The sequence below is a fragment of the Gymnogyps californianus genome, chromosome Z (assembly GCF_018139145.2).
Source record: "Gymnogyps californianus isolate 813 chromosome Z, ASM1813914v2, whole genome shotgun sequence".
NCBI classification, from domain to species: Eukaryota; Metazoa; Chordata; class Aves; order Accipitriformes; family Cathartidae; genus Gymnogyps; species Gymnogyps californianus.
This window is the reverse complement of record NC_059500.1, coordinates 45,015,952-45,039,979: the sequence shown is the minus strand read 5'-3', so window position 1 is coordinate 45,039,979 and position 24,028 is coordinate 45,015,952. Positions and strand designations below refer to the sequence as shown.

Sequence of the window (24,028 nt, the reverse complement as noted above, 5' to 3'; positions counted from 1 at the left end):
TTTCCCACTGGTAGTCAAATCTTGGTTTATGTGGGTTTCCTGAGTTGGAAAGGATTTGAAATATGGAGAGTAACACCAAAGGAAAAACATTTCTGTCAGCAAAACTAAGGCTGGCTTGTGTTAAACTTGTGAATAGATTTCGCTTTCTTTAGGTTTTGCAAGAATGGGCTATTGCTAATAGCTTTTTGCCCCCAAAGTTGCATTGCAGATGTGTGGGTGTTTTTCTCCAGAAGATAAGATGTGAAAAGGCTATTTTGACTGTTACTCTCAGTTGGGCTGCTAACCTGTTTATTTTGGCATTTTTTTGTTGTCTTTTGCTTAAGAAAAATATTTTCAGTCCAGCTTTCCTTTTGGTAAGAAAATCCAAGGAATATAGTTCCCGTTTCTGTTTTTGTAGTATGTCTGTGCTGCTGCATTACTCAGCTACTTAATATGCTAAAGATGTGTGTGTTGTAAATACTACATTGCTGTAACTTCATCTGAAGTCACACAACCCTGTCACTTCTTGCTGCTGCTTCTCCTTTTCTGGCCTCGTAGGATGGTGTTACTGCCTGTGTAGTGCCAGACCTTCAGCAGGGTTTCAGCAAGGATTGCATGTGTCTCTGCTCTCTTGTGGTTTGTAGCCTGATATTTAAGCTGACTTCCTAAGGAGTAGAAACTGTGAGTTTACACCCAGATGTCTTGTCTCCCAAGAAACTGCTCTAACCAGTAAGGTATAACACTAAATATACTAAGGATGTCTTGTCCCTCTTTATCCCTTACCTGCAAACCTACACTGAAAGAAGTGATTTGGATGCTTAAAAGCAAGAAGGGATCAGCCTTTCTCACACAGGGAGAGACCTTGAGGGGAGGTGAGATATTTAGGTGCTTTACAACCATGTTAGTTGGTCTAGGTAGCTGGCCTAGGACATCCAGTGCTCAGTGTGACTGCTATGGATCAGAGTGCTTCCCACTTACCTCTCCTCATCTACTGCAGGTGATGTAGAAAATATTAAAAAAAATCAGATGGGGTTCAAAAGTATCTGTTGTCAACAGTATATGTTGAGAGTTCAGTCTGTGGTCATCACTGGTTTAATTCAGTATAAGCATTCCTTCCCGCCCTTGAGAGTTTAGCCGCCTTTCAGGTATCTTTTTGGCTGCTCGAATACAAACAGTAGCATCAGTGGCTGCAGTATTGCAACCACAGAAGGACGTGGGAATACTTTGTGGGTGACTGATTCTGCCTTGCTCGTGTTCATCCTAATGCTGCCTTGACTGATGTGATGATGCTTGTTTTTTAAAAACTGAATTTCACATTGTGTTGCAGAGAATTGTCCCGATCAGAATCCTCGTCTTAAAAACTGGAGCCCTGGGAAAGATCCTGAAAAGAGAGTTTTTATCAAAAAAGGGGATTTGTTTCGTCTGAACTCAGATGCTACAGTACACTCTATAGTTATACAGGATGGAGGTATGAAATGGCAAGATGAACATCATGCTTGAGTTTACTGCATAGTTTTTACTTCTGTGATTACGTGAAAAATGTGTTGGAATTTTATGTTGCAGCTTATTGACCAGTTCCCCTGCTTTTACTTTTGAGCCTGCTACCAGGCCAGGAATATCATTAAAAAGATGAATGAACACTGTAGAGTCTTTTCAGTGGAGCATTGATGTGGTTTTCTGTAGGATATAGTAAAACAAGACTTGTTTTAGCCTTCCTTGTGGAAGATCTGTTTGTCTTCTGATAGTGACTGTGGTAGGTTAGTAATTCTACCAAAATGGCAGAAAAAATTAGGAATGAACCGACCAAATTCTTTGAAGATAAGTCACATTTAGTAGGAGTTACTTTCCCAAATATTCTTAAACATCTGTGAGTGTAACAGCTTAATTCATGGGTGTGGAAAACAAATCTGTAATTTTCCTGTTGTTCTTATTGCAGAACTTGGTTCTTTGAGTCTATCTGAATTTTGATTTGACCTACGGAAATATTTTTTTCCTTTAGGGTTACTTGTTTTTGGTGATGATAAAGAAGGTTCTAAAAACATTACCTTGAGAACTCGATTTATCCTGATAAAGGATGGTGGAATGCTTCATGTTGGAGCAGAGAAATGCCGCTATAAATCCAAAGCAACTATTATTTTGTATGGGAAGTCAAACGAAGGTGCTGATGTGCCAGAATTTGGCAAAAAATTTATTGGCGTGGGCCCTGAAGGAACGCTGGAGTTGCACGGGCACCAGAAGTTATCATGGACTCTTCTGTCAAAGACTATGTATTTCTCAGGGCTGGCCTATGGTCATTATACATTTAAAAAGAATTTTTCCCGAGGACTAAATGTGAGAGTGATCGATCAGGACACAGCAGAGATTTTGGAAGTGCTGAAGTTTGATACTCATGAATTTTCAGAAGACAGCTTGAAGCTTCAGAACTTACTGAAAAACGGAAGTCCTGGTCGCATTGTTGCTATTGCTGTAGGAGATTCAGCTGCTAAAAATCTACTGGAGGAAACCAGAGTGACTATTCAAAACCTTCTGGGAAGTAAGTTTGTCAGAGGATTGAGTTACAGGTAAATAATTTATTTTCCCTTTTGTGTTGAGTAAAGATTAGATACAGATTCTGCTGCCTTTGGGGGATTCGTTAAACTTTGACAGTGTCTGTTCTTACAGGTCTTCAGAGGATTCTCGGTGTTGTACATAGTACTGCAGTAGTGGTAGTATTCAGTGTGCAGTATTTTGATAGTGCAGAGACTGATAGTTACAGGTATCTGTGTGATAGATTTTATGACTTCCTCGTAATTGTGGTCTTTCACTGTTCTTTACAGAAGTTGGGTGCAGCGAGGAGTTTTTTCTCGTTCAAACACACAGATAGAGAACAGTTGCTAGGTGAAGCTTTTAATGCATATGACTTTATGCTTGGAAGAGTAAGGAATGCCAAGCTAGAAATTGAATACAGGGAAGGGATGAATAAACAGCATCTTATTCATACCTGTGCACTGTTGAAATGAAAGTACATTACCCCTCCACTGATTCTGCAAGGGAATTGATCTGTAAAAATATTTTGTTATTGAAGTACACTGGTAAGGTGTTCCTATGTCTTTTGACCGTTCTTTTCAGTTGGTCAGGGTTTGGATGGTGGGACAGCAGAAGAGGTATAATAGGAATTATTAAAGCAGGAAACTTAAACTTCTGTGCCATTCATTTAGTTGTTGCAAATGACTTTTTGCAGCACGTGTTCTGAACTTGGCTTTGTGCTGCACAGGGTTAGCAATACAAGTGAAAAGGACACCAAGCCTCCTAATTCTTCAGCTTCTGTTAAGATGGCGTTGTGTAACGTGTTTCTACTTTCCAGTATTTTCCAGGAAATCGATCGTTCAGTTTTTCTGTTCTATTCTTACCCCTCACTATCCCCCAACGTCTGGATTCCAGTTAGTTTCCTCCCTCTGCTTTGGCAGAGGCAGGCTGGGAGTCAGTCAGGATGGCATGTTCTGACCATGGCTCCCATCAGGAGCACCTTTGTGTCAGTGGCTGTGTAAGCTTGTGGTTGTGGGATGGAAAGTGCTTGCAGCACTGCCTCTGAAGCAGTTTGGTCAGAGGTGCTGAGACCTGGACGTCCTGTAATAAGTGCCACCTCGTGAAAGCAGTGAAGCCCGTGTGGCAGTTGTTCAGGTCGCTGTGTAGCCAGCCCCGACCTGGCCTGGAGGCATGGGTTTCTGATGTTCGTCTCTGCCCGTGAGCTCCACGTTGGTTTGTTTGAAATGGGGAACTTCTTCAGCCTGCAGCTGGGAAGAAACAGCCTTTCTTCCTTCTCTGCTGAACTGATTCTTCTCTGTTTTCATTAGTCGGTAGAGGTTCTGTAAGCACATAAAATTATCTTGTTCTGCTGTGGAAGATGGGCGAGAAGCTCTCCCCGAGTGCTCACTGAGGAAAAGCAGGGTCGTTTTGTTAAACCTGTGAAGCTAGTGAAGGAGATCTTGGCATGGAGGTGAATACTCTGTTACATCCCTCTCCCCTTCTGCTTCTTCCTGCAAAATAGCATGCACTAAAATATCTTGACATTTATTTTAAACGTTGGTATGTGAAACATTCAGCTTGTTTGCTGCTGCTACTGAAAAGCTGGCCCAGTATGTACTATTCCTATGAACAGGTTCACACTAAACAGTTTCATTTGGCCTTTTAAGCCCAATCAATAAGAACATCATGAGGGGACTGAAATAAAGGCAACTGGATTGAAGGTGGTTTTAATATCTGCCTCTGATTCAGTCATAGCAACAGCCTACAGTCCAGCTAGCTGACACTGTTTTCATTTGGGCTGAATGATTCAACTTTAATGATGCAAAATTGTTTGGCTTTTTAATAGATGATCTCGACTGCTTCCTCTGCACACATAATTATGGCATTACAGAGCAGAAAAGGACAGCAAAATAGTCTTGTTTTTTGAACTTGGTGGCAGCTTTCTCTGGTGTGAGGTTTGTTTTTTGTTTCCAAAAACTTGGATGCATTGAGCAGAGCTGTAGGAAGGGGAAGTACATCCAGGACAGTTCCTTGCTCCACGCTGGTGCTCAGCCAAGTAGGTGTCTGGCTGAGGGAAGGGCCAGCAAGGGGGGAAACACAAAAATCCTTGGTCTCAGCCTTCAGCAGCATCGGTGATCCCTTGTGCAAAGGTTGTGTAATGGTATGCAGTTCCTTTTCTGGGTCTGAGCATCTTGAAAGATTCAAAAGGTATTGCCCGTCCAGTACAGTGATCACCAGATCACCACCAGTGATCACACACCTCCTGGCCTGATGCATGTGCGGTCTCCTGGGACTCCTGGCTGCTGCTCTGGGATGCCGCTTGCCGCGGCGCCGTGACGGCGGCAGGAACGTCAGCACTGGCTCCTAGTCTTCCTGTGCCCTGGTAAAGCTGTTTGGGAGTAGAATCCTGTATTGCTTCTGTCACTCATCTCTTGTGACTTGCTTTTAGAAAAAGTGTATCTTGTTGAATGTTGTACTAAAGATGTATCTGAAAGTCTTCTCCATTAAGAGCTCTCTTACTTGCCAATTTGTGTGTAGGACATCCAGTTATTTTAAACTATGTTTCTTTTCAATGAGGTCTACCCATTTTTCTTCTACCTTTTGAAGTTGCATTTTAAAATTAATTTGGAAGAGCAGGCAAAAGGATTATTTATGACTTCTGTGCTCCTTGTCTTGTCCTTTACCTGTTTGTGAAGAATCTGTTAAGGACTATTATGTTTAAACATTTACTTTTGTTTTTCGCAGGCAAGCCTGGGCTTTCGTTGGTGTCATAGGTGGTGGAAATTCTTCCTGTAATGAATCAGTGAGAAACTATGAAAATCACAGCACTGGTGGGAAAGCTCTTGCTCAGAAAGAGTTTTTCACAGTGGATGGTCAGAAGTTTGTTGTGAGAGCTTACAGCGAATGGAACGATGGTAGGAAAGCGTTTTGTGAAATCCTGCGGTTGGGGAAGAAGTAAAAAATATTTTTTTTTAGCAGTATATGCTTTTTTGCTAGAGCTGTTGGTTGCAATTTAAATTTCTGAGTGCTGCTGTAAGTTCTTTTTTTTCTGTTTGTTTTTTTGGTTTTTTTTCCTCCTTGCTATGGATGAAGTATGAGGACACAGTTCTTCAGTACAACGTATTTTCTCAATCTATTTCTATACAGTATGTGAACAGCATACAATTAAGTCTTCATTTTTAATAGATAAAGGGTCTTAAAATGCTGAAACAGATTTATTTTTTTCTTTTAGTAATTTGTCAGTCACGTATATTTTAAATCTAAGTTTGAGATGTTGATTATGATCCTAAAAAGAAAACTCGGTAGAAGCAAAGAGAAATGTTTTATTCTTGTTACAATTTTCTGTTGCTGTTCGATGCTGAACTTTAGGCAGCTTTTCTCATGCCAAGTTGAATATGTGGTATAAAGAGCCTGGAAGGCCTACCACTCACTTGCTTTCATCCTTTATTCATTTTTGTATTTAAGATATCTTTGCTCTGAGTTTTGCTTTTTATGGGCAGTCATCTTTTTCTGTTTGTGGAATTACTAAGCAGTATTGTATTTGCCTCAGAAGAATTTTTTTTAAGGTAGTCAGATATTTATTTGTTAAGTAATTGAGCTATGTGATACTACTACTTTACTGTTCGTTACAGCCCTATGAAAATGTATAGCCTTATATTAAAAAAAAAAAAAAATCCACCAAAACACATCTCTTACTTGCTGGTACTGTAGAGTTAGGGTCAAGAGTTACCAAGAGCTGCTGAACTTATGCAAATCCATCACAAGGCAGTCAAATACCATGTGTGTGTAATTTAGCCTGCCAAACTGTTTTATTAGTTGTGCATAAAAAGGAAAGTCACTCTACTTTGTTTTGCCAGGTCCTTGATTACATCTGTAGAGTTTTAAATGCCAGAAAAATGTTGCTTGAAACACGTAGAGGTAGCTGGACCTACAAATTGTTGCCATGTGATATTAGGGTTTCTTTAAAAAAAAAAAATCATAGATGTTTTCCTGTCACTGTTAGTTCCATCTTTTCCCTTTGTTTTATTTGACATCCACCAAATAAGCAGGCTGTAATGGTATCTCACACTGACATGTTTCCGAGCAGAATTGTACTTTAGAGGGCTTTGGAGCTTGTGAAGTCTCATACATTTTTTATTAGTATCTTTTTGGAGACAGTTTCATGTAAAGGTGAATATAATCTTATATTGTGTATACTTTTTTTTTTAATTAGGTGTCCCAATTTCAGGCTTCCAGGTGGAAGCTGTAGGTGGAGTGATACTGAATCTTCTGGATGATGTTAGTAGTTGGGAGCCTGGAGACCGGATTGTGGTTGCAAGCACAGACTATTCAATGTATCAGACAGAGGAATTCACCCTCCTTCCCTGCCCGGAGTGTTCCAAGCGTCAGGTCAAAGTCAAAGGTATGAGAGCAGTCACTACTTGGAAGATCTGTGTGAAATACCTATTCACAATAGCACACCATGGACAGTCCCTTTCAGTGGGAGCAGTAAAAACGAGCCTTTTCACCTATCTCTCTATTGCTTTGTTGCTGTATACAGGAATGTGTACTTCTTGCTATAAAATTGCTCTGTATAATGTCAGGTCTGCCTCAAAGCTTACCATACTAACTTTTCTTTCTCATTTCTTCCCAGGCTCATTGAATGCTTTAGTTTTCTTCCAAGAGGATTATGCTTGTTTTCATTTCTTGGCTCCTTTCTGTCTTTTCACTGGTGCTCTTTATACGTGCTTGAATGGCTGTTGTGGTCATTACCGTTTCCTTTGCCTTTAGGGCCCTTCCCATCTTCTGAAGTGTTATCATTATAATTTTTTCTGTTATTAAAAAAGGAGAAGGGCGGGGGGGAAAGGGGAAGAAAAAAGAAGATAGCAATCTTTGAACCTGTCTCTTTTTTTTTTTTCCTTTTCCTCAGTTCCCCTCCACCTCCCACCAGCAAATGGTTATGAAATAAGTGGCACTTCCAAGCCTCTGCTTGCACAGGATATCCCTGAGTAGTTGCAATCTGTTTTTCCTTTGGGCGTGATGTGCGCAAAATGGTCATGCACATTGTTGACCGTTTCCTTTTTTATTATCTGAGTCATTCTGCTTGACTTCACAAGAGCCTCCCGTGGGACTGGCTCCCCCGCTCTGCCGGCGTCTGTTTTCCTTCTGCCACTCCGTGCCCCCTCCGTGCCAGCGCCCTCCTCCCTGCTGGTCCACCAGCCTCAGGTCTTGAGCTTCCCGGCTCGTTCCCTTCTGGTGGGCTGCAGTGTCAGTTTGTAGCACAAACTAACTAGTGCTATTTTACAGTGTTAGTTTGTAGCAGCCAATCAATGCTCTTGAGGATCTGATTTTTGTCCCGTTCACCTCTGTACGGTGCGACTTCCTCTTCTTCAAACCACTCTTCTCTTCTCTTTTTTTTCTGCGTTCTTGGAAGTTTTCTGAGAACGCCCTCAGACTTTCCTGTTCCCCTGTGTCTTAAGGGGCTGCCAGTTTGTATGTCCACCTTGCAGTGCAGTTTGCATCCCACAGCATTCGTTAGCATGGGTCAGATATGTTTTACTGCATTGTGAATTCCCAGATATGGAAAAAGCGTATCTAAGTTCACCTTATCATACATCGGAGATTACCAGGATGCGTGAAGCCGCAGAGTTGACTTAGTGCCGTTGAGCATGACACTTCCTGGGCTTTGTTCTTAAGTGTCTCACGTTGTGTGTGTTTATTGAGCACAGTGTTTTAAAGAGCAAGCTTAACTCAAAGGTTGCAGTATGAAGTTTAAGAAGGTTTTTGTCACCACTGAATAGTGTATGTGCAAACACTGTTTCATCTCTGAAATCATGTACTGTGAAAAAGCAGCTGCTTTTAAAGCCTTTAAAATCTTGGCTTTTTTGAAAATAAATTCTGTATTTTATGCCATATTGTAAATCTTGTTAAAAAAAAAGATTTTTTTTAATCTGAACTATATACAGATCTCTAAAATATCAAGTTCCCTTTGTCATAGTAACAGATACTGTTTAAAAAATCCCCAAACCACCCTATATATTTGTTCCACAGAGAATGAATTTTCTGTGGAATGGCAAACTTGACATGCTGAAGAACTCACCATCTTTTGGAATTATTTCTTGTGGGTTTTGCTAAGTTTTTAGCTATTTTGGGCACTTTGTAGTAGGAAAACTAAAAAGTATTGTTTTGTAGGCCTAGTTGCTCTTTCTTAGCTTGATTTATGTATGCTAGTCAAATATAGGGAAAAACAATAGGTAAGCCTTCAAGGAGAGGAGTGCAGTCCCATTTACAGACATCGGTTGTCTTTTTAAATCCTCAACAGCAGGTACAGAATTAATACTGGTCTTGGTTCTGCTTCATATTGTGGTAATGACCAGTTTAGGCTTGTATCCTTTTGTAAGCTTCGAAGGGATAGTGGCAGTCTGTATTCAGAGAATCAATAAATGGGGGGAAAAAAAAACCCAAAGGAAAAAAAAAAAATTTTTTTTAAAATAAACACATAAATACATTTTTTAAGGTTTAGAGGACCAGATAATTTTCTCAGTTTGTATAGGCAAATAAGAAATTGATTGTTTCTTTGGAAGCAAAACCAGATACCAGAGTGTCTTATTTTCCCTAATTTTAATTTATGCATCCTCAGAATAGCTATCTAGGAAAGAGCAAATTTAGTTAGGAAAGCAAATCCTTTTTTCTTTCAGAGGGGAATGAATACAGTATTTTCTAAAGGTGTTTTGGCCTCATTTTCAGTTCTTAATTTTTCTTCAGAACAGATTAAGCAGCCAGCGTCTTTTTTTTCTTTTAAAGCAAATCTGCATCTATGTTTCATTAGAAGTTTTCTGGATACATTGGATTCATTTAAACTTTTCCTTGTTTTTTTTATACATTCTGTTCACAAACTATTGGACTGAAATTAAGATGTGCTTGCAAATGTTGGGATTTGTTTAGGGTTAGTTGTCTTACTAAAATGAAAAATACATAGACAGCACTTTGTTTTGGAAGGAAACATGGAGTACCATACTTGATTCTTCATTCTACAAGACGCTTTACTATCATTGAGTCAACCACAGTCTGGAAGGGGGGAATTTGCTTGATGTTAGCTGGGTTAATGTTTATCATCTAACAATTACGTGCTTTTTGTGTGCCTTAGCATAAGAAAAGCTGAGAGAGAACAGCGTGTTAAGGTATCAGAATGCATGGGTTTTGTTGCTACAATTAGCTTGCTTATATAAAATAAGTTGGTTTTGTTTTTAATCAATGACAACTTCCCCGGCGCCCCCCCCCAACCTGTTTTTTGACAGAAAATCCTCAGTTTCCTCATGTAGGAGAAATTATTGATGGAGTGGACATGAGGGCAGAAGTCGGAGTTCTCACGAGGAACATCTTAATCAAGGGGGAGACAGAAAATACCTGCTATCGTGAAAAGGAGTGTCAGTTCTTCAATTATGATACATTTGGTGGACATATCAAGGTATGAAAAACATTTTAAAGTAGCTTTCTGTCATGTAAAGGCATATTGAGAACAAAAAGATTAATGCTAAACTTGGAGGGATTTGAAAACTTAAAGAACATCAATTCATACAGTTGCTTTGTGTAGAAATGACTTCGTTCTCAGCTTTCCCAAAATTAGATGTAACTCATCAAGACTTAGTCTGCAGAATTGGAGGAAGGGATATCAATGCATGGAATGTTGTAGAAGTATCCAGCGTATATTGCGACATTGTATGGCAGGCAAACCTTTTAAGTGATGTCCATGCGTGCGCATCCTGTAATATTACAGAATAAAGTTTGATCTCCCTTTTGTCTGTCTTCCCTCCTTTCACTGCCTTTCTCCCTCCCTAAGTGATGAGCATTGAATCCTAGAGATCTGCCTCATCTGAAATTGGGCACTAGAGAGGCACAGAGAGGAGAAAAACTGAGTTGGACCATGGTGGTTTATTTTTTTTTTTAATTGAAAGTAGTAAGGCTATGTAAAGGAAACTGCTTCTAATTTCTTGTATTACCATAAACATAAAGAAAGCTGAGGGAAAGTAGTATTGTAGAAACTAGTATTTAAACGCCTGTTCACTTATGTTTTTAGATGAAAGGACTGAGCAGCAGTGTATCAGCTCTTCACTGACACTGGAGAAGTTTGAGGCCTTGTATTTTAGATGCAAATGTATTTGTGCTCATTGTGTGCTGGTCACAGTTTAAATCTCTCTTTCTAATATGTTTGGATGCAGATTTTAATTTTATTGTGGTGGACATAATGGTGGGAAAGAAAATATGCCGTTTCCCTACTGTGTGGCAGCTTTTGTTTTGTGGAAGAGAAGTAGGTGGGCTGAAGGCACTCTTTTGTGTTTAAGATAATGTGATGAAAGAAGGTAATGACAAGCTGTGAATCTTGCAAAGCATGACCTTGATTGCCACAATAGCGCAAATACAGCAGACCCCTCAGATGTCTGGAAGACAGAACAGAAAACAAACATTTTTGAGTCACCAGAGTTGTTAAACTGTTCCCAGGAGACTGTTCAGAGTAGCTGAGTGTCTGCTGCCAAACCTAGACTTCAGCACTAAAAGCATTTTCGGTTTATGTTAATCTTGCGTGCTCAAGCAGAGGGAGTGTAGGCACTAGCAAATGTTAATGGCCTGAGGGGTTTTGATTGGATTTTCTACTGATCGCTGGGACAGTAGCATAAGGAGGCTTAGTGGCAGTGAGGAGAGGCGTTGGTTTGTAGTTTTATGACTGCATTAGTGCTTTTAAATGTTAAGAGTTGGAGATCTCAGGGATGCCTGTTTTTGACCATCCCTCTGTGTTTTAGGCATACAAACCTTAGGAGTGCAATTAGAGGAGGGGAAAAAAGAAGTCCATATTACTAATGTCCCTAGAGGACAAAGTACATATGAAAGTGGTTATTTTTGATAAATACCCAGTACAGGTAAGTTAATGAAATAACAAAATTTTTTTTTCTCAGCTTAGCTCCTTGCAGTTTAGCTGTTACATTTGGTTTCTGTTTTCGTAGCAGGTTAGGTGGAAGAAAATACTTCTGCTTTCCTGTGTTACTGGTACAGCCCCATTATGTTTTTACTTTGAATTATGTAATATTGCTGTGAAGTTGGGTGGTTCTGAAGGCGATTTCATATCTTCCTTAATAAAGAAGTTCCTGTGGAGTGCTGTGTCCAGTTTGGGGTTCCCGTTGCAAAGAAGTTGTAGATGCACTGGGGTGTGTCCAGTGAGGTGCTGTGTGGCAGTACGTGATGATGAGTGAGGAGGAGCTGAGAGAACAAGGCTTGTTTTGTATGGGGAAGGTGGAGAGGATGGATCTCGTTGCTGTCTTCAGGCACTGGGGAGGCTTCAGAGAGGCCAGAGCAATTCTTGGAGGTGCACGGTGATAGGACAAGAGCCAATGGGACCAAGCTTCAACAAGGCAAGTTCTGCTTAGATACCAGGAAAATGAAAGGGAAGAACCAATTGACGTCATATGAGCATCTCTGTGGCTGGAGGTATTTCTTGGGCAATGTGCTGAGCTGGCAATTGGACCAGGTATCTCAGCAGGTTCCTTTGAATTTGTATTATTCTGTGATTTTATTCAACTAAGCCTGTCCCAGGTGGGCTACGCTGGTACAGCTTCAGTATAGACAGGCCCTGATGTGGGTGACTTGTGTTTATTTGGAAAGTACGTGGTTATACTTAAAGAATATTTTACATGCCAGCTGGTAACATCCACACGGTAAAGTGTGGCAACATGTCCGGTGGAAATTGCTCTGTTTTAGCCACATGGAGATTTAGCTTTTACACTTACAAAACAGCATCTTTCGTCAGTAAGGCAGGATATAGAGCAAGACAGTAACGATTGTTCTAACTTTTGTTGTGTTGGCCTGTGGTAACTGTGTACATCTAACTTCTGTACATCTGGTATAGATGATGTATTAACTTAAATTTCCATTGGTTAAAAAGCAAATAGTTGGTTATTCATTCTGGACTTCTCGTATTTTTAGATTTTGAAGAATTTTACATCTGTTCATCTGTCCTATGTGGAATTGAAGCAAATGGGCCAGCAGCAGATTGGAAGTTACCCTGTTCACTTTCACCTTTGTGGGGATGTGGATGAAAAAGGAGGTTATAGTGTTAAGACTTACCTGGAAGGTCTTTCCATTCATCACTGTTTTTCCAGATGTGTAACTATTCATGCAACTAATGGATTGCTGGTAGGTGCAAGGAGAGTAAAACATACTATGTTGAAATAAATGTTATGAAGAGCATTTAGAACAAAAATAGTCCCCTCCCTTCTTCAAGTTTAATACTTAGCAGTGGTTTTTTTATTGCAGCGAATAAATGAACACGTGCAAACAGTGACTTATTTTTAACAGATCTCACCATTCTGTTTTTTCAGATTCTTCCAGGCAGCTAAGCTGTCCAGACATAGTAGTGTGTTTGTAAGGGATAAATAAAACTGTATGCTTGAATCATCTGAACTGCTGATACTGAAGCTTCGCTCTGCAGCTGTGCCAAGATAGTAAAACTAGATGGTACTTGTCAAATAAATCTCAGTAAGTGCTATTGCTACTGACATAATGAACTTGTATTTCTGCAGATAAAGGACACCATTGGCTATGACACACTAGGTCACTGTTTCTTCACGGAAGATGGCATTGAACAGAGGAATACTTTGTTCCACAACCTTGGGCTAGTCACGAAATCAGGCACTCTTCTTCCTACAGATAGAAACAGCAGCATGTGTATTGGTATTAGGGATAAAGTGTATGGAAGTTATGTCCCAGTGCCAGCCACAGACTGCATGTGAGTATTTCATGGTGAAGAAGTAAAAGCAAACCAGCTGCAGCAGTTCAGCTGCTGATGATCTCTTGACAACATACAGATGGGAACATTTTAATGTATAATTTAATGAATGCAGACACCTTGAATGTAGTTCACATAGTAGTGGTATTTAAAAAAGAAAAAAAAGAACTAGTGTTTAGTCTTTAATAAAAGAGAAAAAATAAGTTGTTTTGTAGGAAGACTGTTGTTTCTTGCGATATTCCTTCAATAGACTTTTAAGGCCACATCTTCAGTGTAAAGGCATGCACATTCTCAAGTTGTCACCGCTAGTTTTTCTGCACACTACTAATCTCTTGTAGAAGCTTATTAAAACAGTTTATCATTGCACAGAGTATCTGAACAACATTAAATAAAATACTGTGCATTAAACTAATAAAAGAAGCATTTTTTACTTCTAAATGTGGGGGGGTTTGTGATTTTTATTTCATATGTGAAGTAGTGACTTCAGACATCAGTTTAGCTTTTTCTGATGTGCTTGTTATGAAGGGGGTTTCTGTAGGAGCTAGAGCTTTTCCATAATAACTTCTTTCTGATTAATATTTCAGGGCAGTTTCAACCTTCTGGATTTCTCATCCCAACAATCATCTTATAAATAATGCAGCAGCAGGTTCACAGGTGAGGCACATGGATGTAATTCAACACAAACTACTCATGCCACTGGTATTTGTAAAACCTGTAACATTTACACTGCCAAAAATAAATACATTTTTCTTTTTTATACATGAATATGTTCTTTTTGTGTCTGGCAGCGTATTGTCATTACAAGTGCAGAGTTTGTCTAGGTGTGCGTTTAAGAGATGCCAAAAATCTGTTCTGGCTGGAACACAGGAGATCTCTTCCTCTTTGTAGTTAGTAGACCTGACAATAGTATCAATGTGTGTATGTAGAAATAAATCCTTTTATTTCCAAAGAACTAGTGCATTTCATATCAAGGCTTCTGTATTTTCTGTAGGTTGTCATGAGTTTACTGTGTGACTGCTCTGCAAGATTTGTCTTCATAGCTGTAGTCACCGGAACGAAAAATGACTAAAAAAAAAAAAAATGTTCATTGTGTAAGAAACAGCTAAAACACTTTTATTGTCAGTTGTTAGTCATTTGTTTCCCATCAGTGACTGCTGATACGTTTTTACTTGTTGTGAACCTTATATTAGTGCAAATGTCTTGTCACACCTGCTTGTGAAGTAAAGCTGAACTACTCAGTACATGTTGTGGAGGAGGGGACTGGAGTCTGTTCTGCTTCTATATTGGATGAGAGGCTGAGATGTGCATGGTTTTGAGTGGATTTTTCTGAAGAGATCAGGGGAATGGAAAACGGGGAAGACTTTTGTTGTTGTTGCAAAGGCTCCAGCGCTGGAAGCGGAATATGAGTGTGTGTCAGTGTATTCTTAGGCACAGAATACATAATAAACTGTTATTAATAGAACAGGATCCAAAATATTTAAATGAGTTGAAATATCTAGAGTATAAAAAATTTTAGAAAATTTTGTTCTGCTTTTTGTGTGGTCTGGCTTTTTTGGGGGGGGGGGGGGGGGGGGGGACGGACGACACACACAAACTTTTCTAGTTGACTGTGTACCACTAGGAAGGATCTGGACACACCGAATCAAACCAATTCTTCTCTTCCCAACACAATGTCTTTCCATTTTGCCTGCTTTATGTAATATTCCTTTACCTTGTTCTAGCATTGCAGGCTAAGTTAGAGGAAACAGCTTCCTTGATCTGGTGCTTAAAACCTGCACGGTCTTTTTCTGCTTCCGTAGTGTATGCCAGTAAATGTCACCTCCTTTTGTTGCCAGAATATGCGTGGTCACAGCAAGCATTTGTGTATGTTACGAAGTTTTGCCACTCTGATATACCTCCCTTGCACGGATATAAACATATTGGTGTAAAGGGACTACAGCTGCTTATGTTTCAGAAACAGAATACTTCAACTGTGTTGATACAAACTCTGCACTGTAGAGCTTTTGCTGGTATAAACTATAACAATTCACAAGCAAATAAAATAATTCCATTGCCCTCTCCAGCTCCTTCATTACACAATGAAGCCTATTGTAAGGGTGTATCAGCAATAGATGTTTCTTTTGTTTGAGCTGTATATGAGAGAGGGGGGAAAAAACTTTTTTCATTTTTCTGAATGCTTGCAAGGAGCTTTAAGTTTATTAAACTTTTTTCCAAGCATCAGGATGTGTTTTGGATAAAAATTACTTGAGTCTGCCAAGCACAGAGCTGTACTTAATTATATGTGAAGTAAGATTTTGGTATTTTTATTAATGGAACATCCACATTTGCTTTGGAATTGTTAATCACCAGAAATGTCTAAGTGTGTCATCATTACGGATGGGAGTATGTTACTGAGAAGCAGAATTTCCAGGACTGTTTGGAAAATGAGTATATTCTCAGAGTGAAATGCATGAAATCTTTCAAGATGGAGTGAATTGGCTTTATCCACATTTCTTGAACAGGAGGATGATGACTATTTTTCATGAGATGGAGCACGCAGTATGCAGTGTTTCTTTAGCTACTGTTTAACTCTTTAATGTGCCTTATGCAATGATTTTTTTATTTTATAAGGGCACAGAGTGTGTGGTCAGGCAAAATTTTTCATGTTTGTAGGTATCTGCTATGCAGTTGCTGTCACGATGCCACCTCCTGTGAACCCAGATCTGGTTGAAAGGGGAACTTTTATGGGTCTCATTTAGCAGATAAATCCAGCTTCTTTAAGAGCAGGAATGTTGAAGAAGTGGAGAAAATGAACAGATGCTGAAATTATTACTGCATGTTATTGGCACAGTGCTCTGAACTGGCCAGACTTCTTATGTGCTTTTTTTCGCTTCTTCTGAAAGCACTTGTGGGTTTTTTGGCTGTGTCATTAAATTCTGATGTTAGCCGAGATGAACAAACCTTAGTCAGACTGTAACAGTAAGGAGGAGAGGAGGGGTTTTGAGTATTTTACTGTAAATGGTATGATTTACTAGTAAACAAAGGAAAATGAAGTGTGTGTGACGAAATATAACTGAAATGCAAAAATTACATTAACTCTGACACTTTTCTGGTTTGAAATATTAGAGGATCTTAAATGTGTGGTGTTACATGGCTTCACTGAGAACCAAAACACTTCTTAGTGCATATTATTCAGTAGAATATAGCCTTATTTGCAAACTTCTACTTTCTCACTCTCTACTTACTTGGAGACTTTATTTTGAAAAACATATTCCATTGTGCACAGTTGGTTTGGGCTATGTTCTTACTTCCTTAAAATATCCAATATTGATAGTAGTATCAGACTCACTTATAAGTAATGTCATTCTCTCCTTACCTGCAGGATGCTGGAATATGGTATTTGTTCCACAGGGTTGCTACAGGAGATTCTCATAGTTTAGCCATTGAAACCAAGTCAGAGCTTACACCCCTAGGAATCTTCTATAACAACAGGGTTCATTCTAATTTTAAGGTAATGTATTATCTCAATTAAAAAAAAAAAAAAATTGAAGTTCTTTATTTGTCACTATTCTGTATTAGGACTGTCTGTTTACATTTTAAGCTGGTTAGGTGATGGACTCATGCTCTGTTTGAACTGCATGATTCTATCTAGGTATTGTAGAATGGTGTATAACCAGCACGTGTATACTTACTTGCCACATTTCGAGTATTCGCTGCATTTAATATCCTCGTAAGGCACAAACAACTAAAATCAATTAATACTTCTAAAGAAATACATTTTCTCACGTCAGATGCAGCATCTCATGTCAGATGCTGCTCTTACTGATGGCATTGTTTTCTACTCTGAAGAAAGCTGACCCTTGAAGCACCAAAGTTTATTACAGTTGTGATTTGTCTAATAGCTTCCTGGAACAGCTGTGACTTGTTTTCTGAGTCTCTGATGTACAGTAGCTCAGGGTGTTTGCACGTGGTGGCACAGTCTCTGACTAGAGATTAAGCTTCCAGGTTGCCTTCAGGAGCCCAGCCATTGGCAACAGTTTTTTGTTAGAGGGTTCTCAGCCTAGATACAGGCATTCAGTATTGTTTTATTAATGTGACTTCAGTATCTTTTCCACATTCAGCTAAGTGAAGTTAAAGTCCTTAAATTAATGATTTCATTTGGAATGTAGCTGATCTGTGTGAGTGTGTATATATATGTAAAAATATAACAACATTTACAAAGCCACCTAACTTTAAATATTTATTTGTGTTTGAAGTTTACCTAATAAAGTTCAGGATCACTGCTGGATTTTTTTTTTTACCAAGTGAAACTGATTTTACTGGGCAGTTGGGTGTCTGGGATACCAAGAAAAGATGCACTGTTTTATAGAAGTTGTGGTAACAGTGTGTTTGGAACTGTAGGGCATTTGTTCAGATTAGAATTAAAACATACTGAATACAAAAGTGCATTGTAAAGCAAAAGGTTTCACAGCTGTATGGCTCATATTATCTTTACACAAGGGTAGCACTTTGTGTCCTAAAATTCCATGTTAAAAGAGCAAACTCCACTAGCAGGTCTCAGGTTCTACTCGTGTAGGAGCACTACCCAGTTGTAATCATAATTTGGATCAGAGGTGAAAGTAGCTGCAGATATTTGTGTATGTACTTCAGGTTAAATAACACAAGTGCTTCATTCTGCTTCTGTTTTCTCAGGTAAATTATTTCATACTGGATTATTGAGTTTGAAGTTGATGGTTGCTTGGGCAAAAATCAGCTTCAGTGGTGAAGTTAGTCTAGTTTTAAAGTGAAATACAGAGCATTTTTCACAGTGGAATTTTTTTTTTCCCCCATTTGTGAGAATATTTTGAATTCACCACAAGATTGGCTTCCAGATTTTCCAGAACAGCATCTGGAAATAAGTGTAAAACCTCAAATAGTTCGATGTTGTGAAAGGAATGTGAAATGAACTTTAATGATTTTCCATTACTTTTTTTTTTTAAATCCCAGGCAATTCTTTTCCTCTGCCCAAATTAGCATAGACAGATGCTGTTTTGCCCTTAGACAATATGTCAGTTAAGGCCAAACTGAAAGATCTAAGAGTTTCTAATATATGTGTTGAATGCAATGTAAAGTTTAAATTTTAGAAATTTAATGTTTAGTTTTGGATAGTATGAATTTTCTTTTTTGCTTGTTTCAGGCTGGTTTGTTCATTGATAAGGGTGTTAAAACAACTAATGCTAGCGTTGATGATCCCAGAGAATATCTTTGTTTGGACAACAATGCAAGGTAAAGGATATTGTCTTTCAAGTGAGTAAAAAATGGCAAAGTTCTGAGATTGCTCTTATATTCACATGAGGAAAAACTTTTTTAAAACAATAGAATTATTTATAAATAATAACTGAACAACAAGTTCATATAGATTCTTTTTCCTCATTTGTTCGTCTGTTTTGGGAACAACAGAGCATGGTGTGCTTTAAAGGAGCAGGCTGTTTCTTCTGAGCCCTTGCTCAGGGTAGTTTTCAGCCTCTTAGAAGACATCGTTTTAAACATGCTCTACTGTCATGCTTAAAGTATTTTCTGGAATTGCTGCTGAAGGTAAAGTCTTACTTTAAAATCTGCTCTTCTGATTTATGACTCAGTTTTAAATAATTGTTAGAAAAAGGCTTAATAGAGCCAAGTAATACATCCACTTGCCTTTCATACTGCTGAATGCTTCCTGCTGTACCTTGTAGACTTGGAGATCATAGCTCAGTCGTACAGTTTTACTGAAGGCGATTTGCAGAGATAGTACAATCAACCACGTTTTCTTTGGTTTACAAAGTGAGAGAAAATAATGGAGAGTCTAGGAAGATTCCAGTTTATACTGTGCCTGGTTAGCCTTGTCCTGAACTTCAAATAAAATAGCCTGGGATAGTGGTAAATTGACAATATTGGATAACTGTATCAATCAACATTTTATTGTGACAACTAAGCATTAAGACTGAAAATATAGTTCATAAGATTATTTCTGATTGACCTATGTTTAGCACGAGGATAGTTAAGTGATAGTTGCAGATGCAGAGAGGGAAGTTCCCAATTTTGGTGATACTTGATACTTCATGATTTGGAAATGAACTCGCTAGTTCAAAGGTTTGACAGAAAACCTATATAACCCTTGTGGATTACCTCAGTCATAACAGGTAGTCAAGAGGAACATATGAGGGGCAAAATGCCCTGTGAGAACCTGTAGTGTGTTAACAGGGCATCAACAGAGGATGTGAGGAACTCAGTGCAGGAGATGGGGTTCATGTTTCACAGCAGCCAAAGAAGTAATGAGGCACTCTGTAACTACATGAGGCCACTAATCATTGTACATGGAACCAAACTGAAGGAGTTTAAATGTTAATATAGGAGCCTGAGACTGTCAAAAACAAACATTCACCCGTTCTCCCCTTCGTCCCCTTGGGGGGGCAGGGCAGATCCAAATTAGACTACAAGGTGATCGGGATAAGGGGCATGTATATCTTTACCTGCTCAAAATGCATTTTTGTAATATTTTTTTAATCTTGGGGATAATCAAGTGAAAGCTCCCACCAATCTTTAATCAGGCTGTTTCTTCCTGTTGTCTAAAACAGATTCCAGTCATAACTTACCGTATGAGACCATCTTGGTAGCAATGCGGAGTGTCTGGGATGGAATAGAGAAATATCTCAGATGTGCTCAAAGAAGGAGCACTCCTCAACATTAGAAGAGTTGGAAAGATTTGAAGGAGCAGTTAGACAAACCTCCAGTCTTTTTTTGTATAGTGCATGTCAGCCCTGTGTATCCTTCAAAGGAGCTTTAATTCCCTCCATCAAACTTCCACATTAATGCTGCAAGACAAGTGGAGAGGGATTATTTTGGGGAGGGCAAAAAGAAAAAGCAAGGGGATAAAAGGAGGTGAGTTGCAGCTAAAGAAACTCAGGGAGATTGAGCAAAAGCCTGTGAGAGTTACTGGAAAAGGTAAGTTTTATGTTCCTGCTTCATTATACCCCAAAGACACTTTTCTAGAACTAGAGAGCTAGAGATGCACTTGGTTTTGGCTTCTGTCATTCCAAACATGAAGCAGAGTGGATTTTGCCCATCAGATGAGCATGAGTGTTTATCTTCCAGGCTCTCTCAGCCCAACATATATGACACGTGTAAAACAAACAATATTCTTATATTGACCGTTTGGGTTTTTATCTGTCCCAGATTTCGACCCCATCAAGATGCAGACCCTGAAAAACCCCGAGTTGCTGCCCTGATTGACAGATTAATCTCTTTCAAAAACAATGATCATGGGGCCTGGGTCAGAGGAGGGGATATCCTCATTCAAAACTCTGGGTAGGTATCCAGAAGCGAACAGCTGCATGTTGTTAAGAAGTTTCCCCTGAAGCTTTGTTTGTGAAAGTGCATTACAACAGGGTGGTTATAAGAGAAGATTGATGCTTAACTTAAGGAACTTCTCAATACCTTGAACCGCTTTCACACCATCTCACTACTTTAAATGAAACAAGTTTATATGTGATTAGATGAGAACTTGCCTTAAATGGCAAAAAGAAACTCTGTAATAAAAAGAAGTCTTAACAGTTGGTAGAGACAGTAAATTTATACTGAGGTATATATGGTTTCCCTGAAGCTCTCATGTTCCTGCTTAAAATATATAAAAAATTACTTAATTTTTTTTTAACAGCAACATTTTTGTAAGAGTTAAGTGTGTGGTGGTTCTAAATGCCATTAACAGAAAAATTCGGGCTTTTTTTCAGTGCATAGCACGACGTGCTCTTACAGTAGCTTATTGTAGGATAATCCAGAAAATGTGACTGAAGCTTTAAACTTTCTTTTAGGTTTGCAGACAATGGAATAGGTTTGACATTTGCTAGGTGAGTACTTTATGTTAATCACTTCTGTTTTTTCTTGCCTAGAAGCTTAGAAAATATACATCCATCTGTTAAAATTAATAGGTAGACTTTCATAAGGCTATAGCTTCAGCTATAGCTTCACTTTGGGGCCCAGTTCTATTTCCAGTGGTGCGGATGATGTTATAAAGGCTGTAAACTGACACAGCTGCCAAAGCTTGCGCTTTAATTCAACCTGTGCTTGGTTTACACCACAATTTGCTGCCTCTTCACCAGAAGGGTTATGTTTATCCAGGTATTTTTGGTATTGTATGATTCCTTAGGCAGTTTTGATTTTCCTCATGAACAGTTGAAAGTGACTAATGGAAAAGAAAGGAGATGAACATTTAGAGGGGGCAGGGTCTCTTTCTAATAAAAAAGAATCAAGTAACTTGGGTAGTAAGCCAAAATTGCTGCCATTTAGGTTAAGAAAAACTGGTTCTAGGATTGCAAAAGTGGGCTGTAAAAGAAAGAGTGCTGCACTACAAAGGGAGATAGAAAATTTAATGCTCAGCTCTCTGCTGGCATTTCACAGAGTTAGCCTGTAATACTGTTAATGATTAAATTTATTGTTCTGTGTATTGTAAATGAAGTCTAGACTGCTCTGCTTTAGGAGGACTGTTACAGAAATAAAAGTAGGACTGCCTCCATGCGTTCACCTACTGGAGAGTCTTGGCTAAAAGCTTATCTCTGATGTTGCTTTGATAGTGATGGGAGCTTCCCAAAGGATGAAGGTGCCAGCCAGGAGGTATCTGAGTCACTGTTCATAGGTGAGAGCAAGAATTATGGGTTTCCAGGCGGCCAAAATAAATATGCGGGAACTGGAGGAATAGAGAACAAGACGCGCACTCTGCCTAGAAATCGGTAAGTATGTTATGAGTGAAGGAAGTAGAAATTACACAAGAAATGTTCTCTGTATCAGATGTAAACACCCTTCTTGCTTGAGCTGTGAGAGATTAGGACTCTATTGAAGGTAAAGCTCTCTTTTTAACACTTTGTGTGCAGCTGTGTCACTCTTGCCTTTTTGCTGAGTCAGTTTTCATCTGATGCTACCACAGGTCACTTCTCTGTAGTGATTTAAGTTATCCTACTTCCATGAAACCTTAGTCTTAAACAACATTTGGGCCTGGAAGAGAGAAAGAAAAAGCTTTCAGTTAAAAGGATTTCAAGGGTCAGTTTAGGACTAGAGACTACAGTCTGTGACCAATCCCAATCTGTGACCGTGATCCTTTTCTTTTGTCTCTGGCTTGCTGTGATGCTTGTTTAACGTAGTGCCGAGTCCTACCCTTGCCACAGAATAGGAAAGAAGGGTGAGGTAGGTCTAGGCTGCCCTGGTTTTTTGCTGCTTAGCCATTTAGAGGGAAGAAGTTAATGTGGCGGTGATATATGAGGTATTTGGTCTAGTTGAGCAGAATCACAGAACAGTTGAGGTTGGAAGGGACCTCTGGAGGTCATCTTGTCCAACTCCCCTGGTCAAGCAGGGCCACCTAGAGCTAGTTGTCCAGGACCACGTTCAGGTGGCTTTAGAGTATCTCCAAGGATAGAGACTCCACAACCTCCCTGGGTAACCTGTGCCAGTGCTCAGTCACCCCCCCAGTGAAAAAGTTTCTCCTTATGTTCTGGAGGATCCTCCTGTTTTTCAGCTTGTGCCCATTGCCTCTGGTCCTGTCAGTGGGCACCACTGGAAAGTACCTGGCTCAGTCTTCTTTGCACGTTCCCTTCAGAGATTGTTATACATTGATGGGATTCCCACGTGAGCATTCTCTGCTCCAGGCTGAACGGTCTGAGGTCTCCCGATGTTTCCTCCTATGGGAGATGCTCCAGTCGCTTAATCATCTTTGTGGCTCTTCGTTGAACTCTCTCCAGTAGCTCCATGTCTGTCTTGTACTGGGGACAAGCACTCTAGGCGTGGCTTCATCAGTGCTGAATAGATGGGAAGGATCACCTCCCTTGATCTGTTGGCAACACTTCTCCCAGTGCAGCCCAGGATACCATTTGCCTCTTTGCGGCAAGGGCACATTGTTGGCTTATGGTCAACTCAGTTTCCACCAGGACCCATAGGTCCTTTTCACTGGCGCATAGGGTTGTTCCTCCCTAGGTGCAGGACTTTGCACTTCCCCAGGCTGAAGTTCATGATGTTCCCATCTGCCTGTTTCTCCAGCCTGTCAAGGTCTATCTGGATGGCAGCACGATCCTCTGATGTATCAGCTGCTCCTTGCAGTTTTGTGCCCTCTGCAAACTTGCTGAGACTATACTCAGCCCCATCATCCAGATCACTAATGAAGATGTTGAATGTGATTGGACCTAGTATTGGCCCCTGGTGTGCACCACTACTTACTGGCCTCCAAGTAGACTTCATGCCACCACCCTCTGGGCCCAATCATTCAGCTAGTATTCAATCCACTTCACTGTCCTCTCGTCCAGCCTGTACTTTATGAGGATCTTATGGGACACAGTGTCAAAAGCCTTACTGAAGTTTAGATAGACCGTGTCCACTGCTCTCCCCTCAGCTACCAGGCTAGTCATTTCATCACAGAAGTTTATCAAGTTGGTCAAGCATGACTGCTCCTTGGTGAATTCATGCTGGTTACTCCTGATGACTTTCTTGTCCTTCACGTGCATTGAAATGGTTTCCAGGATTAGGTGCTCCATCACCTTCCCAGGGACCAAGCTGAGGCTTACCAGCCTGCAGTTCCCTGGCTGTTCCTTCTTGAAGTTGGAAGTGACGTTTGCTTTCCTCCAGTCTATGGGCACTTCTCCCAGTTGCCATGATAAATTAAAGAGCAGGTGATATTATTGTCCTGCTGTATTTCCCCTGTTGGGAAAGTGGCACATTTGTGAATGGACAGTGATAGCTCTTCTAACAGGAAAATTCAAAAGTGGGGGATTTTTTTGACTCATTAGATAAGTGCAGAAACAAGATTTCCTTTAC

General features: G+C 39.7%; 1 protein-coding gene across 2 annotated transcripts in view; it reads left to right on the top strand.

The window, feature by feature from the left end:
- Positions 1–24,028, top strand: part of CEMIP2 (cell migration inducing hyaluronidase 2) — a 37,205-nt gene that overhangs the window by 4,370 nt on the left and 8,807 nt on the right. Inside the window, exons 2-14 of one of the 2 annotated variants that reach the window (XM_050913159.1) lie at positions 1,307–1,447; positions 1,979–2,540; positions 5,230–5,399; positions 6,698–6,886; positions 9,762–9,931; positions 12,439–12,648; positions 13,035–13,240; positions 13,825–13,894; positions 16,602–16,730; positions 18,396–18,484; positions 20,411–20,542; positions 21,046–21,081; positions 21,805–21,960. In XM_050913159.1, coding sequence (XP_050769116.1) covers positions 1,307–1,447; positions 1,979–2,540; positions 5,230–5,399; positions 6,698–6,886; positions 9,762–9,931; positions 12,439–12,648; positions 13,035–13,240; positions 13,825–13,894; positions 16,602–16,730; positions 18,396–18,484; positions 20,411–20,542; positions 21,046–21,081; positions 21,805–21,960 — 2,260 coding nt within the window. The remainder of the gene's footprint in view (positions 1–1,306; positions 1,448–1,978; positions 2,541–5,229; positions 5,400–6,697; positions 6,887–9,761; positions 9,932–12,438; positions 12,649–13,034; positions 13,241–13,824; positions 13,895–16,601; positions 16,731–18,395; positions 18,485–20,410; positions 20,543–21,045; positions 21,082–21,804; positions 21,961–24,028) is intronic. The other variant, XM_050913160.1, reaches the window with a different exon arrangement.